Consider the following 18753-nt stretch of genomic DNA (forward strand, 5'->3'; position numbering starts at 1 on the left):
TGTGCGTTTTAGGGCAGGTCTTATTCAGTCTTCGATTCCCTTTTTCCTAGAAACACAGTAACGATTCAACCCATATTTGCAGAACTGGGTAAAACTGGTCTCTCAAAAACACTGAGACTTAAGCCACTTTGTCAAAGTCACTTAGTAAGTCAGGAGAGTGTCAGAGCACCTGACTCCAGGCCTTGGTTTCCTTACTTATAAAACGGGCTTCAAAATACCCACCTTGTGCTGCTGTGGTTATCTGATACTGCGTGCCTTGAAGATGCGCCTGATACTTGACAGATGGTGGTTTGAACAGAAGAGGCTCATGACAAGGCTGAACTTACAGCATGCAGATCGTGCCTGTTCCAACAACAACAGTGACCAGCAGGTGTTCAGCAAGTAGACGACAGTCTCCAGTTGTCAGCTTTCTCCGCTGCAGATCGAGGTCGGTTCCTTCCAGCTGACCAGACACTCACATGTCATTCTGCCAGTGTAGGTCGCCCGGGCAGCCACGAGGCTGGAGGACTTGCCACGCCCCCTGTGAGGGTGCGGAGGGCCCTGAACAGGATGGAGGGAATCCTGAACATGAAGAGCTGTTCTGGATTCTGCCATCAGCCTCTGTCGCTTGTTCCTTTGTGTGCACAATAAGATGTGGATGGCAGGAGGCGCTCTAAGAATCTTTCCACTGCAGGAGTCCAAGGGCTCCAGTCACCACCAGAGTCATGTCTGAGCAGGAGGGACCAACTGCTCTCATGATCGATGAGTCAAGTGAATTTACCTTTCTTTTTTCCGGTGGAGGAGAAAAGGGTTTCTGTATTATTTGTCTGCAGCAGAAAGCTGGAAAAGCAGGCCACAGAATTAAGGAATGACACAGAATTAAGGAAGGAAAGAAAGCCAGGCTGATTTAGGCTGGAATGCTAGAACCTGCTTCCTGCGGGGTAATAGAGCCCCATGCTCAGCACATCACACGCTCAAACCACAGACCTAGGGAACTGGAGGAAAAAAACTCAAGACAGAAAAGCATGACATATACAAAGTCTTATCAAATGCTGAGAATGAGTTACAAAAGAGCCATGAGACACATGAAAACCAGTTTTTCTTTTCCGCTAAGACAGTGGCCCCCAACCCCTGGGCTGCGGACCAGTACTGGTCTGCAGAGAAAGAATAAATAGCTTACACTATTTCCATTTTATTTATATTTAAGTCTGAACGATGTTTTATTTTTTGAAAATGACCAGATTCCCTCTGTTATATCCGTCTAAGACTCACTCTTGATGCTTGTCCCAGTCACGTGATACATTTATCTGTCCCACCCTAAAGGCCGGTCTGTGAAAATATTTTTTGAGATTAAACTGGTCCGTGGCCCAAACAAGGTTGGGGACCACTGTGCTAAGACTTCCTATATCCTTTTCTAATAACAGCTATAATTACTTCTTTCTAGGATTCAGGATAAAACTTCTTGTGTTGGAGATGTATCTGGAAACAAAGAATGGAAACAGACACCCTTTAACACAAATCATACAAACAACCTCTGAAAATTCTGCTTCTTGCTCGAATGGAGAAAGACTAAAAGGAAGCAAATGTGCAAACACTGATTTTTATTCAATTATCCCTACATATATATCCAAGGAGAATGTTAATACTTATTCTGTCACGCTTTTAATAGGATTTTCTATCTTTAATGTTAAGATCTTAAATGTTACAATTACCAGTGAGGAAGCAAAGAAAACAATTACCAGGTGGCACCCAATTTTTTTATATTTATTATAATCATGCTTCTCTACAACTAATGATTCCTGTGGTTTACAAATTGCACATCTGCCTTATTTACCTACATACACAGAAAAGCATTTGCAGGAGGGGAGGGGCACATGGCAAACAGAGTATTGAGTGTGCGACCCCAATATTGGGGGCCCTGCTTGGGCCCCCCTAGGATGCTCTTATGTTGGCGTCGCATTCTTCCAAGAGCAGAATCAAGTCTTCAATGAGTCTGTGCTCTCTGCCGTGTGTCACTCTCATAATGTCAAAGGCCTAAAGGGAAAAGAAGGCAGATTAGATCCCAAAGCATGTGGGTCCCGGCCCACTCCTCATCTTATCCCCTGATACTAGGGCTGGGAGTACCCTGCGGGTCTACAGTGTGAGCAGCCCAGGGTTCTCGAGCCAGAATATGCAGCAACCAGGGCGATACTGTAATGTGGTACTCGGAAAGCGAACTCACTCATGGAGTCACGCTGGGGTCTGCCATCCAACAACGATCTTCTGGGATTGTTAGTGCATAGGTCTGGAGAGCAGTCACAGAGGCTTAATGAAAGTTAATAAAATGATCAGGTAGTACTGAAAATGAAATACCATGCTCCTACCAGCTTAAAATAAATTTTCATTTGTGCATGCAGTGTTGAACCCTCATCTATGCTCATTGTGATATACATATAATTTTTTTGTATTCTTTTTATGTCATATGATACGTAGCATTGGTATTTGAACAACTCCTTCCTTTACTCTCCATGTTCAGTCCACCACTAAATCTTGTCAATTGTACCTGAAAAATGTTTCTGAAATCTGGATGGGCTTGTAACCACTTTAAGAATAGAGTACAATGGAAGTAATGCTAAGGAATTCCCAGGCTAGGTAAAAAAGGTCACATAGCCTCTGCCTGGAACCATGAGCCTCCATGCTGTGAGGAAGCCCAAGCTGCATGGGCAGGCCAGCTCTTTTCCAGACTCCACCTGGAAAAGAGCTCTGACAGTCGGAGCTGAGCCCAACTGTCAAGTCAGCCTAGTCTAGCCCCATAAATGTGCACAAAGAAGACTCCAGATGATTTCAGCCACTAGTCAGAAGACAGCCAAGATTCCGGTGTGCCCAGCTGCAACCTCAGATGTGGTGGGAAAGAGGCAAGCCATTCCTCTTGTGATCTTTTCAAATTCCAGACCCAAATACCCCAAATACTCTGTGAGCCTAAATGGTGGTGGTTGTCCTTTACTAAGTTTTGGGATGGTTTGTTATAAAGCAATAAAGAGCCAGAACACCCTCAAGACTGCTTTTGTAATAAGTAAACTAGAGACAGACAGTATCATCCTGCACTGCTCAAATGGGGGGTGGAAAGAAAGTGAGGAGCATCAGGTCCATTATGTTCCATGAGAATGTGCCCTAAGGAGACACATAAAGTTTACCTGGTGGCTATTAAGGCCCTGAAAAGTAGCTGGCGTGCAATACCATGGCCTTAGCCATGGCTATATAGAAGCATCAACTGGGGAGCTTCAAACGAGACACCAGTGCCACACCCCACCAGTGCCAAACTACCCCCTGGGGGGAGACCTGGGTTCCGGAGATTCTGATGTGCCTTCAGGGCTGAGAACAACTGATACAACAAGCTCTCAACAAACAACAGTGACTATCATTCAATGTTAATTTATAGCCAGCATAACTACCATTTTAATGGTAGTACATAATTAATTCCATCATGTTTATGATTAACTCCACCATGTTTACAGACCATCATTCACTCAGCTACTCTTAGAAATTTAGGTGACTTCCAATTTTCGCTATGATGTGATTGATGTAGATCTTCCAGCACATGACCTTTTGCCTGTGCTCAGTATCTGCTGAGGACACATCCCTAGAATTCCAATTCTGAGTGTGAACATTTTCTAAAGCCACAGACTTTCAAACTGGGAAGCACCCTGGCAGTCATGTGGTCAGACGGCCTCATTCTATGGAGGGAAACCTGCAGCCAGGAGAAGTGCAGTGCTCAGGGCTGAGGGCCTCCAGCCTGTGCTCCTGGTTTCTGTTTTTGCCTCTTTAAAAGTGTTCCGTTTAGATTGGACTAAAGGAAAACAGGGAGGCAGGGGGACCTTGATTTAGCTCTGAGAGAGACAGAGAGGAGAGAAGAGAAGAAAAAGGGAAGGGGAAGAGGAAGAGGAAGAGGGGAGGAAGGCCCACCATCTCAGGTCCTGGACTCCGCCTGGAAAAGAGCTCTGTCCACGGAACCTGTCAGCAATCCTGTAGTGATGCTGACCATCATCCCGTGTCCCAGAGGGGACACCCATGAGGTATCTGGGACTGAGACTCGATGTTGGGGATTTGTTTGCTAGTAACTTGAGTGTGTTTGCCCTGTGGGTAGACAGTGTCTGTGAGCAAAGTCCTAAGAGGGGGTGTCTGGAAATGGAGAGGAGGAGTTGGGAGTAGCCCCCACTTTGCAGGCTGCAGACAGGCTGAGATCCCTCTGGGCCGAAGATAAATCAGTGTGAGGCCATTGGGTAGCAAATGTCTTACTAGTCACTCTCCCCCCATCCCTCCCTGAGGCACCACCCAGGGTCCTCCATGGCCTGGACAGCTGAGGTCTGAGAGCTCCACTGTACAGAGGTCAGAGATTCCTTCACAGGAAAGGCTCCCACTTGAAAGCTGTTCTCTTTCCTTCTACTCAACAAGAGGGCAGGACCCGTGATCTGGCAAAGGAAGACGAACAGGCCACGGCACTGCCTGAAAGCTCTTTGCAGGAGGAGCAAGAGCTGTCCGTCCACCTGCCCCGCAGACAGGGAGACCAGAGAAAGGCCAGGCCTGACCTGCCAGGGCTCCTTCTCTCCTGGATGCCTCTGCGGGGAGGCCTGGCTTGTTTCCCAGGACAAGTCCCAGACCAGCAGCTTATTGCCTTGCAGGTTAAACTTGTGCAGGTTCCTCACCTCGAGAATGATCTGGGCTTCTCTGTGACGTGACTCAGGCTTAATGACCATCATCTTCGTATCACTCTGACAACATAAGCCTGATCTGCATGTTTTCAAACATGACAAGGTCCCACCTTCCTTCCAGTCATAAGTTGCACTCTCTCCTGAGAGTTAACATTAACTGTGGCTGAGCCAGAGTCTTCGTGGTCATTAAAGGAACAGATCCACTCATCCCAGAGCAGGACAAGAGGCCTCCAGTCCTGCAGCCATGCTGGGACTGCAGTGCCACAGCCGGCGGGGGGTGGGTGGGGTGTGTGGGTGGGTGGGGGACAGCTGCCTGCCCTCCAGGCCCCACGTCCACACCTCCCAGCCCACTTCCTCGTGAAGGGCCATGAAGACCACTGGGTCCAACGTCCTCATGTTTGCCCTGAGAGGTCAACCCAAGGTGAGCACCAGCTCTCAGGACTCCACCGAGGACTCCTTTCATAACTACTCTGGGCAGCCTCCACCATCAAGCAGTCTGCAGGGACCCAGGAAAGGGACTGGAGGGTCTCCTAGATGTGGCTTCAGAGACTCTCTGTGGGAGCCCTGGGTCTTCCTAGTACACATGCTCCTGCTGGTGTTCTGCCTTCTCTTATTGGGTGGTGAATACGGTGCCGGAAGCAAAGACGGGGCAGGGGGCAACCTGGATATTTGTATAGGGCTTGGGGTACCAAGACTAGAAGATCTTATCCACGGGTGGCTGGAAGCAGGGGGAATGAGTATAGCTTGGGGGCAGAGGACTAAAAAACCCCCATCACTTGTCGGAAGGTAAAACTAAATGCAGATACAATTAACAATACTGTCATTTTCTCTGAGCGGTGGGCAGGGTATAGAAAAGGAGAGACAGAGGAAAGAAATAAGTAGGACTTATTAAAGGGCAAAATACATCGGCAACTGTTTTCCTTATGTGCATGAATGACAGACTAGGCTGAGTATACGGTAAGCTGGAACTCAGACCTGCTGATGGAGGAAATTTGTTCTTGGCCAGGGCGTCACTCGCACGGCAGTTCTCAGTGATGTGAAAACCCTAAGTGGGCCCTGGCCGGTTGGCTCAGCGGTAGAGCGTCGGCCTAGCGTGTGGAGGACCCGGGTTGGATTCCCGGCCAGGGCACACAGGAGAAGCGCTCATTTGCTTCTCCACCCCTCCGCCGCGCTTTCCTCTCTGTCTCTCTCTTCCCCTCCCGCAGCCAAGGCTCCATTGGAGCAAAGATGGCCCGGGCACTGGGGATGGCTCTGTGGCCTCTGCCTCAGGCGCTAGAGTGGCTCTGGTCACAACATGGCGACGCCCAGGATGGGCAGAGCATCACCCCTGGTGGGCGTGCCGGGTGGATCCCGCTCGGGCACATGCGGGAGTCTGTCTGACTGTCTTTCCCTGTTTCCAGCTTCAGAAAAATGAAAAAAAAAAAAAAAAAAAAAACCCTAAGTGGCCGTAGGCCCAGGCTGGCTCTCCTTAAAGGCTACTTCCACACCCCTCCCCCCACCAAATAAAGAGATTCACAATAAATCTCTGAAAACCAGCGCACTGTTCCCTGTAGCTCTGTCTCCCTTCTCTCAGCCCATCCCGGAAGCCGCACATGCGCACGTCAGAGAGGATAATTTTGGTTTAATTTCCTGCAGCAGTATGTAAATTAGATTAAGCAAATATAAAACTGGGGCCAGCTTGGGCTGGAAAAAGCTTATCTCTTTCCATTAAATTTTATTTTTTTTAATGGTAGCATTTAAAAAGAGCCTGCACATAATCATCCACAGAAGACTCACTGGAAGCCTCTGAGGGGGCCACTGTACCAGTGTACTGACTCTAAATGTCACACAAGAAATGGCAGCACGAACTGCCTGCCATGGGACAGGCAGGGTTCACTCAGGAATAAAGTCAGGGCCTGACCTGTGGTGGCGCAGTGGATAAAGCGTCAACCTGGAAATGCTGAGGTTGCCGGTTCAAAACCCTGGGCTTGCCTGGTCAAGGCACATATGGGAGTTGATGCTTCTTGCTCCTCCCCCTTCTCTCTCTCTCTCTCTCTCTCCCCCCTCTCTCTATAATGAATAGATAAAAATCTTAAAAAAAAAAAAGTCGGTCCCAGCACAGATTTTAATCTCATCATAGCTCTTTTTAAAGTAATTTTAGAATTATGGTTATATATTATAAGTAAAATGAATTAAATCAAATTATGATTGAAACTTGCAAGCAATATAGCTTTCTTATTAATTTTTAATAAAAATATATTAAGCTTATCAAGGATCTCATATGCTCTCCACCATGAGCCTGAGGGAATGCAATAAATGGCTTCCTCAAGCACGATTTAAATATGGACATAAAATCAGAGGGAAAAGAAATAAATGCATGAGAAGACCCTCAGATCAGATCACAGGAGGGAAAAATGGAAGCAGGCTTTCTCATTCTGCCCATCTCAGGATGAAAGGGGAGTGGAGGAGCCACGGGGTGGGGGGCTGGGGTGTCCCAAAAGAAATGTCAGAAGCCAGACACACACATAGACCCACAACAGCTGCAGAGCCACAGCAAGCCTGTTACAATGGGCAGCAGAAACCCTAGAGCCTTTGATGGCCCATCTGAGGGCAGCAGCACCCCTGCTGGCCCCGCGCTGCTCTCCACCTTGAATAACTCAGGGTAGGACCTGCTGGAAGAACCTGACCTCCTGGAAGGCAAAATGGCCTTACTCGTGACACATTGTCTGAGCAGCTATAATGCACAAGACTTGGCCTTACCAGGAAGAGCTCTGAGACAACCAGAGGACAGTTACAGCAGGACCATGTGTGACAAAGAGAGATGTAAAGAGCTGGGCTGTCCAGAGGTGGGAGAGGGACCAGAGCAGCCCAGGGGACCTCAGAAGGGGTTAAGGACATGGTGAGCTCAGGTATGTGCCTTCTTCCCGTGGGAGTGGCTATTCCAGTAAAAGAGTTGCCATTGAGTCACCACGTTTACCTCTTCAATAGATCCAGTGAATGTTTACTGAGCACCTGAGGGGCCCTGAAGAAGTAGTGTCTTCTCCCTGAGTCTCATTTTTCCTCAACTGAATGAGGCGTTGGACTTGATAAATTCTAGGGGCCAACCAAGTCCCAGACACAGAGCTGGGAGGTGTCCATCTGGTTTTGTTTCTAAATATTATATTACTGATTTCTAACTTAGTTTGACTGTGTTCAGAATATTTACTTTGTATGACTTGAATCCTTTTACATTTATTGAGACTTGTCTTATGACCCAGAATATGGTCTACCTTGGTCTAAGTTCTGCGGGTACTTGGAAAGAACGTACATGCTGCTATTGTTGGACGTCCATTAGGTCCTGTCGGTTGATGGTGTTGTTAAATCCTTCTACAGTCCTGATTTTCTGTCTAGTTGTTCTGTTGATTGCTGACTGAGAGGTGCTGACGTCCCAGCTACAGTTGTATCCACCAGTCTATTGTCTAATTCTCCTTTTGGTTCCACAAGCCTTTTTTTCCCCATACCTTTTACAATTGGGTTATGTCTTTTATCTTTTATCAGCATTCTACCATTCTTTCATCCCCTTGGTTAAGTTAGTTCTGTGTATTTTATCCTGTTAGATGCTATTGTAAACAGAACTGTTTCATTTCCTTTTTTGATTGTTCATGGCCAGTATATAGAAATGCAACTGACTTTTGCACATTAATTTTATATTCTGCTACTTTGCTGGATTTGTTTAGTAGTTTTAACAGGTTTTTGTTTGTTTGTTTTTTGGTGTATATGGTATCTTCAGGGGTTTCTACATGACATCTGTGAAGAAAGATAATTTTATTTCTTACTTTCTGATTTGGGTGCCTCCATCATGATTTCTTTCATTTTTTTTTTTTTTCTGAAGCTGGAAACAGGGAGAGACAGTCAGACAGACTCCCGCATGCGCCCGACCGGGATCCACCCGGCACGCCCACCAGGGGGCGACGCTCTGCCCACCAGGGGGCGATGCTCTGCCCATCCTGGGCGTCGCCATGTTGCTACCAGAGCCACTCTAGCGCCTGAGGCAGAGGCCACAGAGCCATCCCCAGCGCCCGGGCAATCTTTGCTCCAATGGAGCCTTGGCTGCGGGAGGGGAAGAGAGAGACAGAGAGGAAAGCGCAGCGGAGGGGTGGAGAAGCAAATGGGCGCTTCTCCTGTGTGCCCTGGCCGGGAATCGAACCTGGGTCCTCCGCACGCTAGGCCGACGCTCTACCGCTGAGCCAACCGGCCAGGGCCATCATGATTTCTTCAAATACTTGTTCCTCTTTCTCTTTTTCTTCTGGGACTCCAGTGCCATGTCTTCTGTTATTGGTCCTGAGGCTCTGTTCAATTTTCCCCCCTTTTTAGTCATTATCTACCTGTTTTTCAGATTAGGTAGCTTCCATTGTCCTGTCTTCAAGTTCATTAAGCATTCTTCTGTCCTCTGTATTCTGTTGTTAAGCTCCAGTCTGTTTATTTTGGTAATTGTATTTATTGTTAAATTTTCTATTTGCTTCTTCTTCATCTCTTCTATTTCTTTGCTGAGATTTCTTATTTTTTCCATTTGTTTTGCTCATTGAAGCATTTTTATGATGGCTGCTTTAAAATCTTTGTCAGATAATTCTAACATCTTTGTTATGTTAGAATTGGCATATATTGATTTTTTTTTCATTAAAATTGAGATCTTCCTGGTTCATGGTATGATGAGTGATTTTCAGTTGCGACCTGAACACTCTGAGGATTTCATTGAGACTCTGAATTTTATTTAGACCTTCAGTTTTAGCTGGCTTTCTTCCTCTGACATTGTTCCAGCAGAGAATGGGGGGGGGGACACCTGGTTTCTGCCAGGTGGAGGTACTGTCTGGTTATCCACCTGGCTCCTAGTTATTGCTGGGCTCACACTTACTGGTAGCTAAATTTCTGCTTATTTCTTTTAATGTGACTTAATCACTATACTTTCATTTTACTTACCATTCTTTTACTTGTCTCCTTTCATTAGTTCAGAAATTGAAGTTCTCTATTTGGAGGTCAGTAGGGAACATTCATAAGTATCTGAGGCAGGTACTTCTGAACAACTCTTTGAAGGCATTATGGACAAGATGGCCCCTCACTTCTGCCTGCCTTCTTTTCTCCCATCTGCCCCCTAAGGTGTGATGTTACACACTGAGAAGAGAGCTTTATAAGCTCGAGGCTGTGGGCACTTAGGAGTATATGGAGAAGCCTCAGGTGGTCTCCAAAGCCCCCTTCCCTACCAAATATAAAAAATGTTGTGTTTGTATATTTTTCTCTGGCGAGTCAGTGGTTCTCATCAGATTCCCAAACAAGAACATGACTAAAAATATTAAGAATCACTAGCAGATTAAGAAATGGTAACAACAAAATTGCATACTCTAACCCAGCCATTTGAGGGGCTTGAAATCAGGGTGCAGGCTGGAGTAACTAGACACCAGCATGGTTATGCCTTGAGAGTAGCCACCAACTATGTAGTTATGAGAGGAACAATGTCCAGGACTGGGCCTGCGCTGCCTGTTCAGGACAATAAAGGATAAAAAAATCTTCAAAATGCTTCATCAAAATGCAATGGAAATGGAAAAAAATATTACAGTGTAACGTAAGAAAAGACATCTACATAAAAAACAGTTATTGAGGGGGAAGAAGTCTTACTTTTTCTAACCTGACTTCAGCTCATCAGGCACTGGTAACAAAGTCACTGCCTGGCCCCGAGTAAGGGAGCCAGCAGTGGGCAGGGCTCACAGAAAAGAAACAGGCTCACTAACAAGACAGCTCTGATGAGAACACCTGCCCTTGAGGTCCAGGAAGCCAAATTAGTGGCTAACGAAATTCTCCATGAAATAAATGGAAAGAAATGAAAGTAGATTAGAGACAGGAGGAAAGCATTGTGAAGGGACCTCAGGACAGTTCTGTGGTGGCAATCACAGAATCTCAGCTGAGCCCAGGGCAGACGGACGCCTAAACCGAATCAGAGCCAGGCTAAGTGGATTCCTTCCCTGCAGCAGGCCGGGCCTAACTGAATCTGTAACTGATTTCTGATTCTGAAGCTTTTCTGATTTCTCTTCCAAACTCAGCTTTTGAAACTGTTATTTTCAAGCTATTTCACTACATTATTTCCAGAGTTTCTAAAACAAGAAAGAATATCTAGGGTTGCCAGTCTACAGAGAACATTAGTTTCAAAAGGCAAAGAATGTATCTTCCCTTTCTCCTCTCCAGGTTACCTGGGTCCTGAGAAAGTTCAGGAAGGGAGGCTTTTTGCAGAACAAAACTGACCAGCTTCTAGACTTACGGGTCACATGACTTTGTGAAGAGATGGATGTGTTCAGGCTATACCTCTACTAGCAAATGGTCACCAAAGGTCCAGAGAAGATCTAGCCCATTAACTATATACTTCTGAAAAAACAGGACCAAAGTAGGGCTTTAAAAGTCCTTTATTCGTTCAAAAAATCCATCCATTTATTCAAGTACAAATTTGATAGAACTTGCTGCATTTGGGGCATGTGTGTCTATGTTAGGTAATACAGTACCAGGCAATGCAAAAGGTATATAAGTGGGGTTACTTGAGGAACTCCCATTCATCTTGGGAAACAGAACATACCCATGTGACCTGCTAGGGAGCAGTTATATAGAGTAGCTGTTCAAAAGGGGAAACACTGTATAAACCCAAACCACAAACAGAGCTAAAGGGACCAGGTAGTTGGGAGTGATCAGAATGAGGGTTCCTATAATAACCCTTTAGAGTCTCAAAATGCTTGGGACCAGGCAAAAACACTCTCGTAACCTCATATACTTCTCAAACAACTTTATAGGGTAGATATTCTTATTTTTTAAATAAGAAAATTATATAATATTTAAAAGGATTATAAGACTTGCCTCAAGCCACAAAACTAGTAAATGGTGAGACTGGAACCTGAACCTACCAACTTTTTTTTTTTTTTTTTGTATTTTTCCGAAGTGAGAAGCAGGCGGAGGGGGCGGCAGACTGACAAGACTCCTACATGCGCCCGACCAGGATCCGCCCGGCATGACCACCAGGAGGCAATGCTCTGCCCATCTGGGACTTTGCTCTCCTGCAACTGGAGCCATTCTAGCGCCTGAGGCGGAGGGCATAGAGTGAACCTACCAACTCTTAAATCTGAGTGCTCTTTGTGCTACACGACACTGCTGGGGATGCACATTTGTATTCTGGTTGATAATCAGAACCCAGCAAGAGACTCAGTGACTTTTCCAGAGCCAAACAGGAAGTGACTTAACCCCAGTTCTCATGGCAGACTTCCTGATGCTGCTCCAAGATCTTTCATTTGGCAGCTATCAGAGTCCATGTTTTGGCTTATCTTTGTTACCAGGAATAGAAGATGCTAAAACTATTACCAACGGATGCTTCTGGAGGAGATGAGGAAACCTCACAAGGATGTAAGAGAGAATGGAACTGGGCATGAGGGCTTTAAAAGGTCAGTGAATGTGACATGTGAAGAGCTGGTGATAGCTAGCACCATCTGCCCAGCCCATGTTACCCCATAATGAGTATCCAGATATCTGTTTGGGATCTTTCAGATTTGTCTTTGTAGCTGAGGGAATTAATGTTTCCTTTAAGAGTTGTGCATACAATGGCTATAATAAAACCTCACATGAGGAACATGTTGTTGTTCCTCATCTGAATATGGGTAACTTCCCATGCTATGAGACCCCCCCAGCCCCCTGAGACTCTGTGAGAGATTCTACTACAAAGCCCTGGTCTCTCCTTTATAGCTCTTCTGCAGACAAGGGCACTGTGGCCCAGAGACCCCATTAAAATGTCAGGTGCTCCCTGTGAAACCCTATAGCCCAGTCTCAGCATGAAAAACCAGATCCTGGACCAGATGGGTATGTGAACTCTTCTTCTGGAAGCCACATGTAGGGTAGAGGGAGCTCTGACGGTGCAGATTCCTGGGTGGGGGGGGTGGAGGCGGATAAGTGTCACTCTTTTTTTTTTGTATTTTTTCGAAGTTAGAAGCAGGGAAGTAGACAGACTCCCACATGCATATGACTGGGATCTACCTGGCATGCCCACCAGGGGGCGATGCTTAGCCCATTTGTGGTATTGCTCCGTTGTGGCCGGAGCCATTCTAGTGCCTGAGGTGGAGGCCATGGAGCCATTCTCAGTGCCCGGGCCAACTTTGCTCCAATGGAGCCTTGGCTGTGGGAGGGGAAGAGAGAGACAGAGAGGAAGAGAGAGTGAAGGGTTGAGAAACAGATGGGTGCTTCTCCTGTGTGCCCTGACGGAATGGAACCTGGGACTTCCACACGCTGGGCTGATGCTCTACCATTGAGCCAACCGGCCAGAGCCTGTAACTCTTTAACAGTACATCCCAACACTGACCCAACTCCTCTACTTTGTTTCTTGGCACTTATTGCTAGCATTGTATTGACTCCTCACTCCTCATCCCTTCCTCATTCCCCCCTTCCTCCAACAGTGGACACTTTTTAAGTTCTCGGTACCTTGCATGACAGGGAGCTGGGGACCTCCTATGGAATAAGCACTCTCCTGGTAGAGTGAACAGTGTGGGAGGAGCACAAGAGAAAACAACACTTGATCTGGTCCTTGAAGGCTCAGTAGGTTCTCCCAGGCCCAGGAGTGGGCGCAGGGCAAAGTTGTTTAAGGCAGAAGCAAGAGTTTTGCAAAGACCTAAGTGTGAGCAGGTCAGGGTGTCTGGTAATGACAAGCGGCCCAGTGAGCACTGGCTGTATGGACAGGGAGGGAGGACTGGAGGGAGGTGAAAGCTGCAACGGTGGACTGCAGACAGACGATGGTCAAGGGGCTGCCTGACAGGGCCAGTCTAGAGGAAAAGAACAGATCCTTGGATTCCAGCCTGGATTTAATCACTTGTTCACATGTCTGTTTCCCCCACTAAACTGTAAGGACACTAGGCCTGTGGATAGCGGGTAAGGAGGTATGAAGGAGGGCAACTTGTTCACTGCGAGTTCTGAGGCCAGTTTGTACCAGTGAGAGCTGATTATTAAATTTTCATGATTTTTGCAAGCTGGTTGATTTTACAGCTACTGTTTCAAAGCAACCATGGTGGACATGTTTACAGCACATGAATAAGCAAACATCACAAATCAGTTGTTCTTAGAGCCGTCTGTTGAACGTTTATGGGCACGTGTGTGTGCACATGTGTGTACATGTGCATGCAGCCGCATGTGTGTAGAGCCAGCTGTTAAAAATCACGAGAAAGAGGCCTAGCTGCACCAGGAAAGGGCATTTCTGGCCAAGCACACTCACCAGTCTCAGGTTCTTCATTGCCTGGGGAAACATGCCTTGGTGTAACTGCAACTTGCCAACTTTCATTACCTGCACACCTCTGACGGGGTGGCTCCCCGGGAAGAAGATCCTGCGAGAAAGCAAAGGGCAGACAGTGTCAGGGGCTCCTTCTCCCATGGGAGCATCTCAGCAGGAGGCCATGGAAGGAGGGCCCACACAGGTGGTGACTGCTACTGAGCCTTTGGGAACGCAGTGCACTGGTGGGACCTCTCTGATGAACACAGAGAAGAGATACAGCCTCAGACTCCACAGTCATGTTGGGAGGAGGGGAACCAGGAACTACACCCATCCTGCAAGCTCTTCCCTGATTCCGCACGTCACAGAATAGAAGAGGTGTTGTAGTGGACCAAGAATGAAAACGGAGGGCTATGTTTCAGGCCCAATATAACTTCAATTTGATTCAACAAGGATTTATCGTATTAGATTCAACGGAAGAGTAGAGTTTGGCTTCTTCTGCCCCCCACATCCACTACTCTCGAGACTACTGAGTTTCCACTATATATGCAGGATTGTTCCCAGAGCCGGGGGACTATATCTGTTTTCCTCAAGGTCCAATAACCCCATTTGACACCAGACAAACATTCACATGACAGTTTAAAACTATTATAAAACAGAGCATGACACAATGACCAAATGATGCCTAACTTAGTACCGTATTTCCCCATGTATAAGACGCTCCCATGTATAAGACGCACCTTAATTTTGGGGCCTGAAATTTGAAAAAAAATGTATTACATAAAGTTATTGAATTCAAGTTTTATTCATCATAAAATTCATACAACTCTTCATCACTGTCAAATGCAAGTAAAAAACCTACAACCACTATATAAGATGCACCCAGTTTATAGACCCCAAATTTTTAGAAAAAAGGTGCGTCTTATACATGGAGAAATACAGTAACATGGTAATGCTCAATTCAAGCTGTCAGTAACTGAGACAATGACACAGGCATTATGAAGGCAGAGAGGTAGGTGACAGCTGGTGGGACCAGCAAAGGTTTCCGGGATGATGGAGGAAGGCTGGGCTGAGTGCAGAGGAGAGAGAGAGAGAGTGTCCCCAAAGCTTAGCACAAACAAGAGTACACCCCACATGCTGTCTGCCGGGAGGCCATGGGGTCAGCACGTAGTCTCAGTGGGACAGTCCTGAGGGTCATGACGCAGGCAAGGCTTGCCATGGACCACGTGCCCTTCTTGCTGGTTTTCGTTTACAAACTCGGACTCATGCTTTCGCGCTGCTGTGTAACAGAGGTGAGGAAGACCGACCAGGAGAGACACACGTTCACTGGCGAGGGTGAACCGAACTGCAAACCATTTCCTCTCCTTGAACCTCAGCTCTCCCCCATGAAATATGATATAGAAACTTTACATTCATGCTCTCCAAAAAGTGGAAAGCACTATCTGAGAAGGAGGTATGTAAGTCAATACAAGGTTGGCCATTCTTTTAAAGAACTGGAGAGGGAGGAACGGGGGAGAGACAAAGGCAACACCTGGGATCCGGAGCGTCCTTCTCCCCTGGTATGCCAAGAATCGCTCAGTCCACCTTGCCCCTTTGAGAATGAACGCCATGACCTACTTGTGTGGAGAGGCTCTGGAGATCCCTCAATAAAAGGCGCAAGCACAGGACACCATCATCATCAGAAATTGCCCTGGACATTTCCTTGAAAAACACACCCGGATTTGAGGTTTCATTTTATTGCTATAAATGTGGCATAATTAAATTTAAAGGCCAAAAAGTAATTTGATACTAAATAGGCACCCCAGTAAGTGGAGGCCTGTCATGTCAGTTAGCAGAGGGTTCTACGATGGCAGAGAAAGTGGGGTGTAATTATGCCATGACAGGTCCCTGTCCTGGTTAGTTCAAGTTACTAAAAACCAAAGAGGAGGTTAAGAGGAAGCACCTGGGGCGGGGGGGGGGGCTTCCACATAAATATTTACCAAGCAGTACCCCAGCAAGCGCGGCTGGGGAGCTGACTGCACCTGGATTGTTTCTGGAGACCTCCCAGCTGACATATGGAACAAGAAGCATGGTCACTTGCCGGAATAGCACCCCAAGGACAACTGGAGAAGCTCACTCCTGCTGGGAGATGATCCCCACCAAGGGCAGGGCTTTCGCTGACTTGACCATGTGTCACAGTGTGGAGTAAGAGGAGGGCCTGCAAGTAGCCTTCAATCACGCGGCTGTCCCACCCCAAGGCCGGCCTGTGAGCCTGGACCAGAAAAGCCATCAGAGTGTCTGAGGACGGCGAGTGTCTGGCACGAGTGCGAATGAGAAGGAGAAGGGAAGGTGTGCCGACCGGATGACAGGTGTGCCCAGTGCTGTAAGGAACTCAGAGCAGCCAAGGTGAGCCCCTGTCATTCGTTAGCATATAGTCTAGGACACCTAGACTCTAGGTGCAGGTACAAGGCAGGTTGAATCATGACACAGCGAGAGTGACAGAGAGAGCTGCCAGACCATGACTCTGACAGCAGGTGCTCCAGTGCAGTGAGGAGCACAGGGACAGCACAGAGGCCGGGCTGGTTCAGACTGCAGGGCTAGGGGCTTCATGGACAAGTGTGTAGGGTATGGAAGGGATGGTTAGCTCTCGTGGTATACAGGAGGCTGACCTGGTGGAAAAGGGGGAGAGCAGAGAGAAGGAGAGGAGGAGAGGAGAGAAAAGAAGAGGAGAGAGGAGAGGAGGAGAGAGGAGAGAGGAGAGAGGAGAGAGGAGAGGAGGAGAGGAGGAGAGGAGGAGAGGAGGAGAGGAGAGAGGAGAGAGGAGAGAGGAGAGAGGAGAGGAGGAGAGGAGGAGAGGAGAGAGGAGAGAGGAGAGAGGAGAGGAGGAGAGGAGGAGAGGAGGAAAGGAGGAGAGGAGAGGAGAGAGGAGAGAGAAGAGAGGGGATAGGAGAGGAGGAGAGGAGAGAAAAGAAGAGGAGAGAGGAGAGGAGGAGAGAGGAGAGAGGAGAGGAGGAGGAGAGAGGAGAGGAGAGGAGGAGAGGAGGAGAGGAGGAGAGGAGGAGAGGAGGAGAGGAGGAAAGGAGGAGAGGAGAGAGGAGAGGAGGAGAGGAGAGAGGAGAGAGGAGAGAGGAAGAGAAGAGAGAGGAGAGAGGAGAGGAGGAGAGGAGAGAGAAGAGAGGGGATAGGAGAGGAGGAGAGGAGAGAAAAGAAGAGGAGAGAGGAGAGGAGGAGAGGAGGACAGGAGGAGAGAGGAGGAGAGTAGAGATGAGAGGAGGAGAGGAGAGAGGAAAGAGAGGAGAGAGGAGGAGAGGTGAGGCAGAGAGGAGAAGAGAGGAGGAGAGGAGAACGGAGAGAGGAGGAGAGGAGCAGAGGAGGAGAGGAGGACAGGAGGAGAGAGGAGAGGAGGAGAGGAGAAGAGAGGAGAGAAGAGAGGAGAGAGGATAGGAGGAGAGAGGAGAGGAGGAGAGTAGAGAGAAGAAAAGAAGAGGAGAGGAGGAGGGCCTGAGACCAGGCTGTGAGGAGACAGAAATGTGAAGCTAGGATGTATGTATGACCTTCGGCTTCTATGCGGCGGCCACCACTGAAGGGAACTGAGAGAATTTTATCAGAATAGAAAGCACAGGATATTTGAAAAGAGACTCTAGGGCAGATAGATTTAGGGAGGATGGTGGTAATGAGAACAACAACAACAAAACAAAACAAGGATCTGATGCCAATAATGTCATACAACTGATTCCACAGATCCTGGAGGCCTGCTGGGGCAGCAGAGTCAGTGCTGACTCCCAGAAACCAGAACATACCACTGCCACAGAAAACATGAGCAACAATGTAACACCAAAGTCACTGGACAAGGTGTGCTCCTTGTTTGGGTGTTACAGATTTTCTTTTCACAGGCACAGTGCTAGTTAGTGGTCACATGCTCCAGAATGTTGGGCCTGCAGTGGAGAACTGGCCTTCCATGGTTCTGTAAGTGCACAGGAGAGAATGTGTTTAAATAAGCAGAGAAGGGCAGCAGCACACACTCTAGCTTTAACTCAGACCGATAAGCACCAGGATCCTGCTGCCATATTTTACAAGGAAGCTTGGAGTCAGGGAACTGGAATATCTCAAGTTAAAAGGATGCAGAGTTCTGGTTGGGTAGCTCAGTTGGTTAGAGCATCACCCCAATATACCAAGGCTGTAGGTTCTATCCCCAGTCAGGTTGCATATAAGAATGAACCATTGAATGCATAAGTAAATGGAAAAACAAATTGATGTTTCTTTCTCTCTAAAATATCAATCAATCAGGCCCTGGCCGGTTGGCTCAGCGGTGGAGCGTCGGCCTGGCGTGCGGGGGACCCGGGTTCGATTCCCGGCCAGGGCACATAGGAGAAGTGCCCATTTGCTTCTCCACCCCCCCTCCTTCCTCTCTGTCTCTCTCTTCCCCTCCCGCAGCCAAGGCTCCATTGGAGCAGGGATGGCCCGGGCGCTGGGGATGGCTCCTTGGCCTCTGCCCCAGGCGCTACAGTGGCTCTGGTCGCGGCAGAGCGATGCCCCCGAGGGGCAGAGCATCGCCCCCTGGTGGGCAGAGCGTCGCCCCTGGTGGGTGTGCCGGGTGGATCCCAGTCGGGCGCATACGGCAGTCTGTCTGACTGTCTCTCCCCGTTTCCAGCTTCAGAAAAAAAAAAAAAAATCAATCAATCAATTAATAAAAGGATGCAAAGAAGAAAATATCTAATGGCAGGACTCATGCTTTTGGTTTTGCTGAAGTTTTTCTACACAATGTAAGATCAATCACATTGCCTCATTATAGAGTAGTCTTGGCTTTTATTGGGTAAGAAAACCATTTATTGTTCAGGACTATCATTTTTAGAACTGATATAAAAATCACTAAAT

The 18753-nt window shown here is 47.6% G+C and overlaps 1 protein-coding gene across 4 annotated transcripts in view; it reads right to left on the reverse strand.

Annotated features, from left to right (window-relative positions):
• Nucleotides 1-1565: 1565 nt before the first annotated feature.
• SMYD3 (SET and MYND domain containing 3) overlaps nucleotides 1566-18753 on the reverse strand; it is a 790876-nt gene continuing 773688 nt past the window's right edge. For all 4 annotated transcript variants that reach the window (XM_066253500.1, XM_066253501.1, XM_066253502.1 and 1 more), the window contains 2 exons: nucleotides 13906-14014; nucleotides 1566-2013 (listed from right to left, as the gene is read on the reverse strand). In XM_066253500.1, coding sequence (XP_066109597.1) covers nucleotides 1912-2013; nucleotides 13906-14014 — 211 coding nt within the window. In that variant the 3' untranslated portion in view covers nucleotides 1566-1911. The remainder of the gene's footprint in view (nucleotides 2014-13905; nucleotides 14015-18753) is intronic.

This window comes from Saccopteryx bilineata, chromosome 1 (genome assembly GCF_036850765.1).
Source record: "Saccopteryx bilineata isolate mSacBil1 chromosome 1, mSacBil1_pri_phased_curated, whole genome shotgun sequence".
NCBI classification, from domain to species: Eukaryota; Metazoa; Chordata; class Mammalia; order Chiroptera; family Emballonuridae; genus Saccopteryx; species Saccopteryx bilineata.